This window comes from Perca fluviatilis, chromosome 16 (genome assembly GCF_010015445.1).
Source record: "Perca fluviatilis chromosome 16, GENO_Pfluv_1.0, whole genome shotgun sequence".
Taxonomy (NCBI): domain Eukaryota; kingdom Metazoa; phylum Chordata; class Actinopteri; order Perciformes; family Percidae; genus Perca; species Perca fluviatilis.
The window spans coordinates 16,327,496-16,344,053 of record NC_053127.1 but is presented as its reverse complement, the minus strand read 5'-3'; the positions used below and the strand labels follow the sequence as shown (position 1 = coordinate 16,344,053).

The following is a 16,558-nucleotide window of genomic DNA, read 5'->3' as shown; positions in this document are numbered from 1 at the left end:
TGAATATCACATATTAATACAGCATTTCAAACAGGGTTTCAAGGGAGGATGATGTAGATTTTACATTTAATCCTCTGTGACCTGTGGGATCGCCAGTGATCTCAGCCGAATTGGGTATAACTAGAAAGACTGAGACTCTTGTGGTTTAATGAGCACAATTGTATTCATGTGTGATGATGTTAGTCCCCAAAGTAGCTATTTCCTTGTAGTAAGACCAATTTCTGAAACTTGTGTCACTGTATAAAATGAACTAGTGTGAGCTCCAAGATAATCACAGCCTCATGAAACTTTACAACTCCAAACTAGAGCCCTAGGGCATTCAGAGAATGTATGGAGGGGGGATAAGATATAGTTTTATTATCTCTAAGGATATTTGTCTTGGACAAACAAACAATATCTGCTGTTTCAAGAATTCAACACAACATAGTGCATACATACACACACACACACACACACACACACACACACACACACACACACACACACACACATACATACATACACACATACATAAAGTACATCACTCAGCATGGACATGCTCATGTTGCATGCAGAGACTGCCACTACTCAACAAAATTGCACACTGCCCATTGTACAACACATCATAATAGTGGTCATCATATTTGCAGTAAGGGTGAGCTGCCTTATCAACATAAAATTCTGATAAAAAAAAAAAATTGCAATACAATTCTTGCAAAAAATGTCACATGTCAAAAGTTTTTGACAAAAAAATCACAGCACTGATTTTTCTATGGTTTTCCTCAAGGACTTAGTGTCTCAATGTTGTCTTTTGGAGGGATTTTTGACCTGAGACATGAAAATGGCCATCATATCCTTCAATCATATAATGTTCTATACCCTTATACGCTTTCAAAATTTGAATAGGCGCCTAACTAACACACAATGTTTATTGCATATTTAAGACTAGATAAAACTTGCATCTCAAATTAATCTTGAGGTTCCCAGCTTTCAGGTGATGTACACTTGGGATGTATACACTTATATGTTGCATCTACTGTTGACCTGCTATCTCCCCCTAAAGATCCCCTGTCCCTGACAAAAAAAGCAAGAATGGGTCTATGGCTGCTTAAAGAGAGACTCGTGTCAGCATGCATAAAGTTTTTTAGAAAATCTAAATATGTGTCATAATAAGTGCCTATCAATAATAATCAATCTTGCTGACACTATTTATTTTGGTTATGCAGAGGACATGGTGTTTGGAGGACTTGTATAAAGCACAAAGGTAAATTATCTTTAAATCAGCATGTGTTAGAAAGATTCCAATTAATAACCAAGGTACCTTCTGTGTGGCAGCGCGTACAATTGTAAATGTTTCAAACAAACTGAAGACTAATGGCTGCTGATGGCTACAGATATTTATCTGAAAAATAACTTGTTAGGAATCTGCCAGTTTTAGTTTTTACTTCCGGCTCTGTCTAAATACAAATAAAGTAAGCTTACGTTAAATTTATTGGGCAATGGGACAATGTCATATTCAGGTTAAAACTCAGATCCATGTCTGGTCCACAGGCTTTTAACACAAAAGTACTGGAGAAAAAAAATTAATGGATAGTATGAATGATTTATTACAAAGCTGAGTGAAGCATTCAGGCATTTTTAACTGACTATACCGTAATCTTAGGGAGGAACAACGTATACATGTGTAATAATATACAAAAGGTATTGTCAAGGGGAAAGGCTAGTCAATAGAGCAATTTATTTGAGGGAGTAATACATGCTATGAGTTATTATTTAATTCCACCAAACATCTTTGTGTAGTCTAAAGTAGGGCACACTGGCTATGCTTCGGGAGGTTTGGGCATAAATCATTACATTACAAATTAAAGGAAGCAAAGAGAAGACAGGTGCAGCACAGAACAAAGCCAACACAGCGCTGGTCAGGAGCAGATACATGGCAGCAGCTGCACAGAGTCACATAAAGAATACACTATACTGATAACAACACACTCACACACACACACACACACACACACACACACACACACACACACACACACACACACACACACACACACACACACACAGGGGCAGCCAGGCATGAGGCACATGGTGACTTTGACAAACTGGCACTAACTGGGGAAAAAAAGGCAGGGCTGATGAGGAAATGAGGTGCAGCTGGGGAGATAGGCGGGAAAGCACAGTGAGGTGAATGAGGTGATGGACCTTTTTCACAGCAGACATTTTGACTTGTCTCGTGCTACGTTTACACGTGGCTAGGGTTGGGCGATGTACCCTAAATTGGCAGTTGACGATGTTTACAGTAAAACATCGTGATGGACGATGATATTGTCGTCGGGGCCGTGAGGGGGTAGTGGGGGGGGGGAAGCTTATATCTCTTTACATAAATATTTTTAGACATACATTTAAATGCCCTCTGTAAATGGTGCCCTGCTGGTAGGTTTTACAACGTGACCTACTTTCACTTAAGTACGGTGCAGTAAAGTCAATCAGATGTCCGACAACACAGTGGGACGTTTGCCTTCAACAGAGCAACAGTAATAATCTAATATACCATCATTACTGAGTTTAAACTACATTCTCGGTTATGTTTGCACTGAATAACGCATTCGATAAACAGAAACATAACTCTTGCAGCGCACATGAACAGATGCGCAATATTAGCTCACACATAAAATAGCACCCTCGTGAATTAGCCTACTGTTGCTAACGTACATTCATAAATCCTGCATAACATCGTCCCGTACCTACAGGACCTCAGACTTACTTATTGATGCACGCACAGAGTAGTGTCGACAAACTTAATCCATTGAGGGGAGAAAGGAAAGGGTCATAGCGTTCCACTTTTAACGCTTTTTTCTCTCTCGTTCGAGACCGCTGTGTCCAACGTTACTAGAAGGTAGAGCGAGCTACAACTGACAGGGAGAGAGAGAGCGAATGTATCACTACAGCCAACCCAGTCTGCTCAAAGCGATGGTCTTTTTCACAAATAGGTTGCACGTAAAGGGGAGAAAAGTAGCTTCCACTTAAGGAGCCCTATGTCTTGTCTTTGTGTCTTTGCTAGTTTAAGACCGACGCACTTGTCAATTTCCTGTCCAGTGCACGTGACTAGGATTAGTGTGTTTGACAGGGTGGGGGGCGGCGTGGCATCACGATGGTGGCTCTCCATCGTGATGTCGGCCAGCCGTCATCGTCCATCGGCACAACTCTACACGTGGCCGGCTATTTTCATTAACAGACATTTCAACCTCTACGTTTTCAAAAATAACATGCACAGCAACGAATCACTTCCTTTCTCCTCTCTTCCTCACTTCCTCGGCTGCCTAAACCTGCGTTTGTCTCAGTTTACATGCAAACGTGCAAACGAAGATTTCAAAAATCTCCACTCTGGCCAGAGTTTTTAGAAAGAATCGTTTTCAGAGGCGAATTCTCCGTTTGCGTGTAAACGAAGGGCACAAACAAAGGGAAATGTCTCAGTTTTATCAAAATAACCATGTACGTGTAAACAGGGCCATAGTAAGTGTCCCAGTAAGCTATTTCAGTGAGTCAGCATGCACAATACCAGGGCAGGAATTTCCATAACTAAGGTAGCCTAGAAATCTAGACGCATCCTAGCAGCAGCCAGGGGGGTCTAGGCACTCTCCGTTGACTTGCTAGATGGAAAAACCAAACTCTAGTCAGGCCAATCACATCGTGTATAGAGTCGGTGGGCGGGCTTATGGCTGCTGCTGGGAACAGCGGTCTTCTGGAAGACTTGGAGTTAAGCTTTTCTTTGAGAAAAGAACAAAGAACGGCACTGAAATCATTCTTAAAAAAGGAATACGGCAAAAGTTGAATCTATCAACTAGCTTTGTTACCTTCTTCGTTGCTCTGCCTGGTTGTAGTGCTATCCTATTGCGTGCAGATGGAATTTGAAAGACAACCATTTATCGGATTAGCTGTAAAATGCATGGCACAAAGCTGAAAACAGAGTTCATTAAAAGCTGACAACAAACATATGCTATTCTTATACTAGAATAGGATGCATTGCTGTAGATTAAACTACCCAACAGTATAAGTATAAAGTAGTTATAACATTTACAACAGCAAAATGCAACACACACATGCAGCAACTAGTACTTTTACTTAAGTAAAGGACTACTGTACAGGCCTATGGTATTTCTGGAAGGACAGTTTTAAATGTTTGATATGTTGAGACATATCAGTTAATTCAGAATGAGACTGGCCTCATCTCTAATTCAATCAGAAGAGCCTTCACCACACATGGATATGAGGTGGAGGGTGGCTGTGCTTTACTTCAGCAAACTTCTAATACCATAACTGTGAAGAGTGGAGATACTGATGACTTCAGTTCATATTTTCCAAATATGTTGCCACACTGACATATCATCTCCACCACCTGATGACAAGCTAGAATTATGCAAGCAGGTGAAGACTTACTGTCTGTCTTTGTTTAAGTGCACATTGGCACCAGTTTGTGCCAACAACTGCAAAATAGATTGAGAGCAGAGTGAAACTGCATTAAAATTGATATCAGCGGAATGATTGTGCAAGGTCAGAGTAACTTTATATAACAGGTGATGATCAGGCCCATTAATTAGCAGGATGTGTTTATGCAATGTGCTCTCTGCTTTCCCCAAGTAAGGTTGATGTGACTTGATAGACCATATACAGTATACTAGCATTTTAGCGGTATGATAATTAGGAACATAAAGAAACCTAGGCTCACCATGCATAGCAGGTTTAGAGCTAGGGTACACGGCAGAAAAAGGCAGTGTATTTATGAATAAAACATAGAATTAGAACAAGAGAATAAAACTTTGCTCCTTAAAACCTGAGTTTACAGAGACAGAGTGCTTCCTTCTGCCCTCTGTTTTCAAGGACCAGAAAGTTGAACATCTTTGTTTTGACTTGCTATGTTTTAATACTGTGATAACAAAGAAAAAGCCAGTGGGCAGCTGCCATTCAAATAATTAAACTATTTGTTTCTGCTTTACGGAAATACGACTTATTTACATGATTTCAACACATGATGTTGTGAGTCATCTTTTGCAGCTCATCCAAACTGCACCACCTTTCATGAGATAAATCCTTTTAGTTTGAAAGAGTGTCTGCTTTTATTAACTTTATTTTCAAGAATTGCTGCTTATGTTTTACTATTTTATTGCTTGAGTGAAGTAGTCTTATTGAGGTAATAAAAATACCAGGCTTGATCCATTTCTTGATTAGATAAAGCACTTCACACCAGAGGGTGCGTGAGTCACTTGACTGCTTTGGGAGAGGAGAGAGAAGGAGAAGAGGGGAGTCAGAAAAGAAGGGGCTTTTGGAAGGAGAGGTGGGGAGAGGAGACAAGAGGGGAGGAGATAAGAGGAGAGGTTGATATAGTATTAAGGCTTTAAGCATCGTCAGGAAGCCGTAAAATGTAATTTATTGTATGTATTTTATGTATTTATTTATAAATGTGATGGCACTGACACATTTTTCAAAGTGTATCTGAAAAACTTGGAACAAGAATGAAGACAAATCTCTTCAACTTCACAGATTTGAGTGGGTGCATAAATGATAGGTAGTGAGCTATTTTTACAGACAGGCTGAACTTGTATTGTTACTTTGACAGTTTGGGTTTGTTATGCTGTCGGCATTACAAGGTTAATGACAGAAATTGTGATCTTTACAAATTGTATCTGCAAATATGAGCAAAACAAGATGACAACAAAAACTAAATGGAAAAACGGTAACAAGACAGGTGTTTGTAGATAAAATGCTTGCAGTGTGCGATTTCAGCAGCCTATACAAAAACTCTGCAGAAACAATATGCAGGGAACAGATGGAGGTCTTCATACAAAGACACGCCTGAACTAATGGCTTCAAAACAGCTCATCACAGCCAGTGAAAGATCCTGTCAGAGGGAGAGAGTATTTTGTTCTCAGCTTCAAAACAGAGTGTTCATATCTGAATCAAAAATATTGTAAACAAGGGTTATGGTGGTTCCTTAAAATAAAGTCTCTAAGATCCTTAAGACTTTATGATATTTCAACGTTTTACAGCATTGTAATGGTGTCTTCTAACCATAGCAGGTTTTTATTGCTATCATTCTTTTTTTTTTGTTCCTCAAGGGAGCATAAGAGTCAAGCAGAGTGATCAAAAGTTCCAGCCCCTCTGGGTTGAGCAGAGGTGCTTGAGTAATGTTGGAAGTAGCTGTCAAAAAGGCCTCTGAGAATTTGCTGGCAGAGACAGAGGTAAAGACGCTGCCCAAGGACATGTTCCTTTAGATGGATGCTCATCTATATTGAATTAAATTGAAAGATCCATTAAGATAAATGAAATCACACCCAGGTCCCATGGGTGGCGGAAAAAAGGCTGTTACAAATTCCATGGATTTCACTGTCAGGGAACTCTGTGAAACAAATATGTAAAAGGACATGGGAGAGGATTTGAAATCAGTTCTTTTTGTGGATTACCATTGCTCCACTACCCTAAATGACATAACGTTTTACATTGTTTAAGCCAAATATAGCAAATGCTCAGAAACAGATATCACAGATGAATTATTTAAAATGTCTTCAGCAGCCAAAACATGAAGTACCACATATCTAAGTCATTTATAGAACTGTGTTAAACCCAAATGACCCATTGATTGTTCATGACCTGACAACCTTAACTGTTTCATTTGAAAACCGCACGCAGCAGCATGTGTGCAGTCAAAGCAGCCCTGCAAATAGTAATAAAGGAGGGTTAAAATAACATCCAAAGTATCATCAGAATGATTAGTTTGAAGGAAGAGAATGTATTTGTTCACACAAGTTATCAAATATGTAAACCCTGTTACTTGCTGGGCTAGACCAACGTCTATCAGGAAAATTCCCTCCAATTCTAAAACTTCTTTTTTTTCAGTTTAGTCATTTGGTCCATCTCTATCAAATTTATCAGCAATATATGTGGAGGCTCTAAATTTTAGAAAGGATGCCGCCTGCTGCTTCTGTTAAGTTGGGATTGAGCAAAAGGAGTTACATAAGCTCATTACAGCAGTGTGCATGAATGTATGCACTCACACACTCTCACTCACTCACTCACTCACTCACTCACTCACACACAGACACACACACACACACACACACACACACACACACACACACACACACACACACACACACACACACACACACACACACTCACACGCCCAACACTATGTTGCTGCCTGCAGTCTATCATTAACCTTGACTGTATTTCCACTGTGACCCCACTACTGCCTCTCTCTCTCTCTCTCTCTCTCTCTCTCTCTCTCTCTCTCTCTCTCTCTCTCTCTCTCTCTCTAACTCTCTCTCTCTCAGGCTGGATCAGGATAAATTACATATAAATTCACAGGGCTGTGCCAGTATGGGATTTAAAAGATACACTTTTTTTGTTATTGTGTATTTTTTTATGTTATTGTTCTTGAATCCAGGTTAAGTGTGTTGTGTAGCCTCTAAACACACTTCAATGGAAAATTGATTAGACCTTCAAACACCAGGATGACTCTCACTTTCTAATAGTGAGCTCACAGGATGCATGTCTTTACATGTTCTACCAATATAATTCATTTCAGGTTTCAGGTTTTGCTCAATTACTGTTTCTTGTCTATATCTTCACCAGAAGTAAAAAAATAAAAAATAAAATAAAAAAGCCAAAGAAAGCTTATGGAATGCATGCCTAGCAACCCTGTTTATAGACCTGTATGTAGGTATTTAACTTTAGTGTGAGCTTCCTGTTTTTAGAGGGAGCCTTATCTTGGTGTTTTAAAGCTCAAAGATTGCCCCCTAGGTCTGTGTTTAAGCCTAGTGAGAAACTACAAGGTAATGAATAATAAAATATCAAGTGGCACTTCATTGTAGAGCTTAGATCGGCCCAGAAAATCAAACCCGACCCAGCCCGAGCCCGAGCACGTTGTGTCCGAGCCCGGCCCGGCCCGACACATTAACTATAATGATGAGACCGAGCCCGATTTAAACCGACACTTTTTAAACTTTAACGGCCCAAGCCCGACCCGACCTCTGGTCGGGCTTGAGTCGGGCTCGGGCTCGGGCCGAGAATCTAAACTCTACTTCATTGTAAACACTCTCAGAAATAAGAGTTGTTAGTTGTGGAGATAAGAGTGAATCCTTGCTCTGTCTGAGAAAATTTCAGAGTTGTAACCTTTCTCTTTCTTTTCTTCAACTATTATTTCAGCTACTGTATTTTAACATCTCTTGACTCGAATGGATTTAAAGTGTACTCAAACAACAGACACAACTGTATTGAAACAAGAACTAAATAGAAAAGAAGTGACTGAAAGAACTTGTGTAAAAGTACAACAAATCTCAATCGGAATCAATCATGACATGTCTGAACAAATGCCACCAGGGCTGTGTTTGGCAACTGTGCAGAAGATTTGACAGCTTCAGAGCCTGTGTAGATCACTGTGCTATTTCACTTACATACGTACACACATACCAAATATCATTCCTTTGAAGTGCACTTCCAACTCCCGTTGCCCCTGTAACCAGTGTGCATTGATGCCATTGAGAATATGCTCTTAGTAAGAGGGGTTTCTAATTAAGAGCACTAGATGAACTTCTGCAGTGAGTATTATCCAGACATCACCTACAGTCAAAGCATGTGTAAATATTTACATCACAAACAGCAGAAGCTGAAATAGTTTTCTTCTTTTCTTCAGTAAACCAACAGCTACTAATTTCAATCCTGAGTTGCACAAGCTCCAAAAGGTGCGTGTGTGTGAGAGACAAAATTAAACAGATGTTAGTTAAAGCAGCACTGGGAGCTACAGAGCTGACAGAGCGGTCAGCCAAGGGGACACAGAAGTTTTGCTTCTGTCATTTTTTTCTCCTGACTTTATCAAACCACACCGTGGACTCGAAAAAAAATGAATCAATCAATTCGAAAGTGAGAGTAATCTTGAGGTACATTTCCCAGTTCCGAGTTACTGATGCACACAGAGCACAGATGTGTGAAATGAGATTAAGCACCAGACTAATCTGCAAACTGTTAATTCTAACCATTCTCAATTCACCAGGGATATGTAAAGCAATGCTTTGAAGTATAACTCTACGATCAGACAGAGTAGCTTCGAGGTCATGGGTTTTGGTAAGTCTTTCTAAGTAGTCAGACTGATTTAGATTGAGTTTGTTTAACCTTCAGGTGAAAAGATGATGAAACAGGCTCCAGCCAAGTGAGATGACAAGAGATTATTGATCATTCCATACTGTATGGAGGCAAAATAAAAAGGTGGGGACCTCATAGCTGTGGGCTTATCCAATTCAGACACTAAATTAGATTTCAAAGTCCAAAGGTGATTAGGTCATTAGTCTCTAATGAGAGAAATTAGATATATTGGTTACCCCATCAAGGTATCACATTGTTTAATGTGATAAAAATGTATTTTTAACTTTATTGTAGTGCTTTTTAGCTCTTACAAGGTTACTGTGTGTGCATTTAAGTCTGCAAGTGTTTGCCCACATTTAAGTCAACAAATGAGGCGGGTGAGAGAGCAGAGCAAGAGTACGTGTCAACTGTCAAGTGGCTGTCAGGTTATGTAAATGCAGGGCGAAGGCAGGAACACAGCGAGGACACCACGCTTAGGCGAGCTGGAAAAAAATATGCGTCACCGTTCAAAATCAATCTCAATCGATCCTCTGCTGTAGCGGCATGATCTTCCAATAGCCACTCAGTGTCAAAGGAACAACCCCACACAAATCCACACAGGCCCCTCTCAAATAAACAGAACTCAGTGAGTGCAGATGAAAAAAAAAATACATACATGTTTATTTTACAAGAAGGGCACATTTTTTTTTGTACAAACTGTAAACTAAATATTGTTATTATTCTGAGGGTTATAATCTTTGACATCACGTTCATGACTGAAAACCAGAGACATGTAAATAAATAAATATAGAAATAGTCAGTGACTGCTGCATTTTACTGCAAATTATAATCCCACACCGGAGAAAACATACAGCATGTAAATTTGCTACACACATTAGGGATTTTTGAAGATAAAAAGCACTTGTGTTGATCACAACTACATTTTGAACATCATTGTACAATACTCTATCCCTGCACTCCCCAACCCTAAATACTGCAGTTTAATTTTGTACGTGAAGCTTTTTAACTGAATTGATGTCGAGGTAGGGACTTCATCATTATCCTAGACAGTTTGTATAAGATGAAACATCATCACCACATTCCCAGGGCCTTGGAGTGTTGTTCGTCCCTACGTCTGCTGCGTCCCTTGGCCCGCCGGTGGAGGAAGAGGAGGGATTCTGCACTGTCAGATTTGCTTAAGTTGTCATACGTCTTGTAACTACACTGATTGAGAGACCATGTAATGTCACCATTGCTCCCCAAAGCAACATGTAGGGCAGCCTGGAGGAAATGCTCCAGATCAAACAAAACATTTTGCTTATGGGACTGTCGACTGACATTGCCCTTCTCCAAAATCAAAGCAGTGGCATCTGGAAAGATGACTCACCGAGTTGACAAGGTGACGGCTCAGGTTTTTTTTTTTCATGGAGCCAAAATACAGCAGAGGTATGATTCTAAAAATGTGTACATACAGCATATATGAAAAACATCTGGTAAACCTGTAAATGCCAATGATGTCACAACAACAAATGGCAGATTAATCTCTATATCATTAAGAATACCCCTACCCCCCCAAAATTTCAGCTTATAAAAACACTGGTTTAATCACAGCATAAGCTACAGTACAGCCACATTCAGCCAAAAATGTCAATTTTGGCAACAACAATAATAATAATGTAATTATAATAAAACGTCTAGGTGGGGCTTTGATTCAGCGAATCAACTCAAACTACAGAAGGGAAACAGTAGGCCCTGTCTTTTAAATAATAAATTAAATCTTTGTTAACATCGGGAACACTCATCAAGTCGACAGAGGCAGCCAAGAGAAAATAAAAAGAGATGGAGAAAAAGAAGGGTAGAGGGTGGGGGTTGGGGTGGAGGGGGGAACCAAATCTTCCCTAAGGCAGTTACCCTCCATGTCCAATCCTGACAGATTATGTGCAGTTCATGTTTTATCGCATGTTTGAACTGGCTTGTGTTTGGAAAAAATTAGGGAGTAAATTACTGATGAAGCGAGAAAGGGGAGGGTTACTGAGCTGATATGGTTGAAAATTTCTAAAAGGCAAAGGAGTAAAGAGGGACGTTATAGTATATTGTGGCTCTTAATTAAATTAATTCATTATAAAAGATGGTTAATCCAAATTCACTTTGTGAATGTCAGTTTTAAAGTAATGGAGCAGCAGCTAGCAGTAGCTGAGGACAGGGAGGCAGATAGGACAATGAGTTGCTTTTATATCACAAGCCAAGCCCCATATTGAGCTAAAAGCTCTCCCCCCCCCCTTTGTTGCCATCTAGATAGCATTGGATTTTCCAGAGCAGGAAAATCAAATGCTTCGTTCAAGACCAATTGCTTTCTATTGGATTAGCTCTTCCTTTCTCTGATGTGCAACAGTTTCACGCCTAAATGCACACACACAGCACATGGTGGACGCTCAGCATACAATGTCCAAAAGCATGCTGTTGAGCAACACTAAACACAACAAAAAGGTAGCTTTACAGGCTTCGACTAAAAAAGCTAATCATGTTTGATGATTGTGTGCCATGCATAGACTTTGCATATCATATTCTTATGTTATTTGTCCTTAGATTTTAATGGCTACAAATACAATGCATAAAACGTAAACTTAAAGCAACACTATGTAACTTTTGAAAGAAGAAATAACATTTTCCTCTTACAAAGGAAAGCCTTACTTGGTCTGGTATTACCAGTAGCTTATTGTGGCTAATGTTAACTAATGTTAGCAAACTATAGATTGATTTAGCTGTATTATGGACATCACAGAGTCACTGATGACTCTACTCTACTAATGTTTTAGCATTTTCCATTATCACATACAATACTTACAAATGTAACAAAGTCTCACTTTAAACTCAAACTTCACCTTAAATGTGAAACTACCTATTGTAAATGCTTATCTTTTGTAAAATAACTGTAATATACTGTATCAATCTAAAAAGCTTGAAAAAAAAATGTAGTTTTAGAACTAATGTGGTATAAAATAATTTCATTCATAGGGAGTAACATTAAAGCTTTATTCTGACTAACCTCAACAGCTAATTTCTAATTGTATTTTTATTTTTTTTAAATGCTAGAGCGCAAAAGCAGATGCCTGGAAAAAGAGTGGTTATACAAATATGTTTGATATCTTGAAGGTAATCCTCATAGTGGTGGTTTTGGATACAACCCCTGCAAACAGAGCGACTGTCACACTGCATGCTCCACATCGTCACTACAGCACAACATGGCTCCCAGCATGAGCAATTTACAAAATCAGATATCTTCAAGTTTGCAAAAGGTCGCTAAGTGTCACTTGCATTACGGCTGAATGAACACTGCTGCCTCCTCTGTCCAACTGCGGGATTTTTGGTTTACAGATTTACATTCTTTTTTAATTATGGATTGACAGCATTGACCAAAATAGAACCATAAGTAGGCTACAGTACCACTTTAAGTGGGCAGAGTAAAGACTTAAAATGAAGGGCTGCCAGAGGAGACGGTGAGGAGGAGGCAGACAGACAAACACAAACACAAAAAGAAGGTATGGTGCAGGTGTAAATGACCATGCTGACTGAGGGAATGGTGGGGAGGAGAGAAAAGGTTGACAACGCTGAAGAAACAATGTCAGCGTGAGAGAGGAAGGGACTTTGCTGTCTGAGGAAAGGGGAGCAGGGAAATGGAAAGGAGAGAAGACTGTAGGGCCCTAGAGAGGTTTTTCTGAAGAGCAGCAGAGAAGGGAGACCAATGAAAACAGGGAGTGAGGAGAAGTAATGGAGATAACTTTGGGTGAGTCTGTCGGATCAGTCCTAGGTGGGCATGACTGAGGATAGATCAGAATAGGATACAAGGGAAGGAAAGTAGACCATAGGAGTGATGTTTTCCAATATGGAGATACTGCAAGATAAAATTGGTAGATAGGGTGGTGTAAAAATAAAATATTTATAAATATATGACAACTTGGCTTATGGTATTAAACTCCATTTTCTGCCCCCTGCCTGTTTTAATTTAAATCAGAATATTGTTACTTTGGTGTCTGAAGCAGTTTTAACTGAAATAAATTACCACTGCATTACAAGTGGCTTGATTTTGTAATAAAATATTACAATGAAAAACTTACTGAAGGGAAATAACTGCAATAAACAACTAATTATACTGTACCCAAACCAATTCTCTCACATTGCTCTCTCTTGCATGAAACACATACAAAACACCTACCTACAAGACATTTTGCTAATAGTTACTACATCTTTCTCCACTGTATACTGTGTTTAAGTCCTTCCAGGACTGTGTCAGTACTGTACAGTATACACATGCAAATGTATACATCTTTGTAAATATTAAAAAAATGTATACATGTGCACATAGCTAGTGTTCGGCTTTAATATTCACATTATCAACATGTATCATCAAATGTGTCAATTTCATCAATTAATGCTGAGAGTATTTTGCAGATAGTTATATCCAGGATAAAGTGCCTTTACTTTAAAACATTCTGTAGGTATTTCCATGTGGCTTTTTGTTGACAGTCTTAAGGTCCTGTATATCCCATTCACTGTTTCCCTGTCAGGCATTTTTTTTTTTAAAGATATCTGTCTCTTTTTTTAATTTTGCTGTCCTTCTGTGTAAGCGTTTCTTCCCTTTGTGCGTACATACATGCCTCGGTGTACTCCGATCCATCTTTGCCTTTTCTCAACATGATTCGGTTTTATGCTGTCCATTCTGTGTTATGGGATTGATCTTTTCCAGTGTGACCTCAGTATCGCTGTCTAAATTCCCAGAGATAGCTGGGGAGAGTTTCTCCAGGGCGTTGTTTACCATGCCCACCTCGATCTCCCCTCCGCATCCATCCTTCTTCTGTAACTCGTCCTCCTGACACAGGATGCTGTGGGGGATCACATAGCTGGCTGAATGGTTGCCCTCCTTTGGAATGTGACCCTTGGGCTGATACTGATTGTTGGGGTTCGAGGTAGGGGCGCCCATGTTGTTGTTAATACTGACGATCTCGATGGCGTTGCTCCCCGGGCAGAGCCGGTGGCAGCCCAGGAGGATGGAGAAGGCCTTGCGGAAGTCGGCGTTGAAGGCATAGATGATGGGGTTAAGCGAGGAGTTTGCCCAGCCAAACCACACAAACACATCGAAGGTGGTCGAGCTTATGCAGGGCAAGTCCGTGGCACCGTCCGGCTCACAGAACGGAACCATGCAGTTAAGGATGAAGAAGGGCAACCAGCAGCAAACAAACACTCCCATGATGACTGAGAGCGTCTTTAAGACTTTGGTTTCTCGTTTGAACGACATTTTGAATGAACTCTCATTCTCTATGCTCGAACTATTCCCCATGCTGCTGTGACGGTTTTTGGCACTCTCTGCTGCCCGTTCCAGGGCAGATATTCTCCGTATCTGTTTCTGGGCAATGCGGTAGATCCGGGTGTAAGTGACGATCATAATAGCCACAGGGATGTAAAAGCTGATAAGAGAGGAGGAGATGGCGTAGGTCCTGTTAAGGCTGGAGTCGCAGTTGTCAGGGGGCAGATCGCCGATGTATGTTCCATTTAGCTCTGCGTAGCTGGTGGTCTGAGCTTTGTGCCAGTTAAGCTGAACAGGAATGAAGGAGATAAGGACCGACAAGGTCCACGCTACACTTATCATCAGACATGCCACTTTTGGGGTCATCTTGCGTTCATAGCGGAATGGGCTTGAGATGGCCCAGTAACGGTCTACACTAATCACACACAAGTTCAAGATGGAGGCAGTGGAGCACATGATGTCAAACGCCACCCATACGTTGCAGAAAGCACCAAACGGCCAAAACCCGACGATATCGCCGATTCCCCGGCATAACCAAGTTGTAGAATGGTTCAAATTCTCTGGTCAGCAAAGAGCGCATTGTATTTTTGTTGTGTTGTGGGGGGGGGAGGAGGAGGAGGAAGAAAAAAAAAAAAGTGGAAAGTGTTGCCATCTTGAACCGTTGAGAAATTCTGATCCATTGTTTATATTACACTGCTAATAAAGTGAGATAGGGGGTGGGTGAGGGGGGTGTCAACAGTCACCCCATCACATCCCCAGCCTGCAGCAGCTGTGCCTCTCTGGGGAGGAGTTTTAGACGGACGGCGTAGCTGGTGGGGAGGTCAATTGTCTCGGCACCAGCTCTCCCACAGACTGGGTCATCCATAGGCTTCTTGTCACAACCACCATCCTTGCATGAGAACCGCTATAAATATTTCAAAAAGATCTCTTCTGAAATGTGACCCCCAAAAATTCCTGCAGCAGTAGCACAGGCAGCAGACATTCTAGTTTGAAGAAGAGGAGGAATATTCCAGCTGTTGATTGCAGTAATTTTTCCAGTCAGCACTGTAGTCATGGAATAGCATAAAGCACTTTTACTCCTCTCTCTGGGTGCCTCAGCTGTCAAGCGAGAGTTTCATACCATATTGTTGCCGAGCTGTTGAGTAAACAGAGGCTTGGCCAATCATTAGCCTTATATACCACCTCATCAATAACTTCTATTGATGGTTTTCGCTCTGCGTTTATCTGATTTGTTTAATGATCCTCTAGGCGTGTCCGTGTGATTATATTGGTGCATGTATCGACAATGATCCACCCCGGCTACTTAGTGTTGTGTTTCATTTTTTTCATTTCTTTGAATGCAGCTCCCTGTTAGTATATGGCACAGTCTCCAGCCAACATTTCCACCAGAGTGGTGAGCCACAAATTAGGCTGAGCAACACAAGCATTCAAAAGTCTCAACTGTACTTTTTATAAGTCATCACTTGTAGGAAAGCACATTTCAATATCACAGCTCTTCCTATGCTGACATAGGGCTGTAATCCAGATGCGAGGTATTTTTTTCCTTTTTGGTTTAGTTCGCGTGCCCATTTGTGTGGACACAGCAAAACCACCGCTCAGCTTTCAGAAACATTCAAGAGTTATTTTGGCCGCCCAGCTAAAGTATCTCTGGCAGTGCAATCCCTGGGTTGACGTCTTTGAAACAGAGGCGCAATTGATTTTCTTATTTTCTAAATCTTAAAGCAGCGTGCGCAACGCTCTGTGGATGTTGACAGCTCAGGACCCGCAGCACCGTCTTGGGTCAGCTTGAAAAGAATTTAATCCAAAATCAACTCCAGTAATTGAACGGATTATTTAAAAAAAAAATACTCAGTCCCGCTAAATCAACATCTCTTCGGCATACATCCAACTTGTATCTTGGTACCAAGTGAAAGAGAAGGAGCTCACCCTCTCTGCGCACTCCTCCATGGGAAGTCAGTCACGCTCCCCTGTTGCGACGGTCCTCAGGTGTTTTTTATCAGTCGTTATGCTTCTCTTTTTAGGTTCATCCTCTGTTGTGCAACATTCAGTTACCGTGTGATGCGTCTGCGGTCTGACTGGCCGGCGGAGAGTGATGGGAATGACTCTGGTCTCTCCAAGACCCGTTTTCATGCGCGCTCCTCTCTCTCCGCTCAGCTGCAG

At 40.8% G+C, this 16,558-nt stretch overlaps 1 protein-coding gene across 1 annotated transcript; it reads right to left on the bottom strand.

Moving 5' to 3' along the window:
• Positions 1 to 9,913: 9,913 nt before the first annotated feature.
• On the bottom strand, positions 9,914 to 14,929 carry drd1b (dopamine receptor D1b; the record flags this gene model as incomplete). Its single annotated transcript, XM_039777972.1, has 1 exon — positions 9,914 to 14,929. A coding segment is annotated over one exon (1,146 nt), but the record flags the coding sequence as incomplete, so codon positions are not given.
• Positions 14,930 to 16,558: the final 1,629 nt, after the last annotated feature.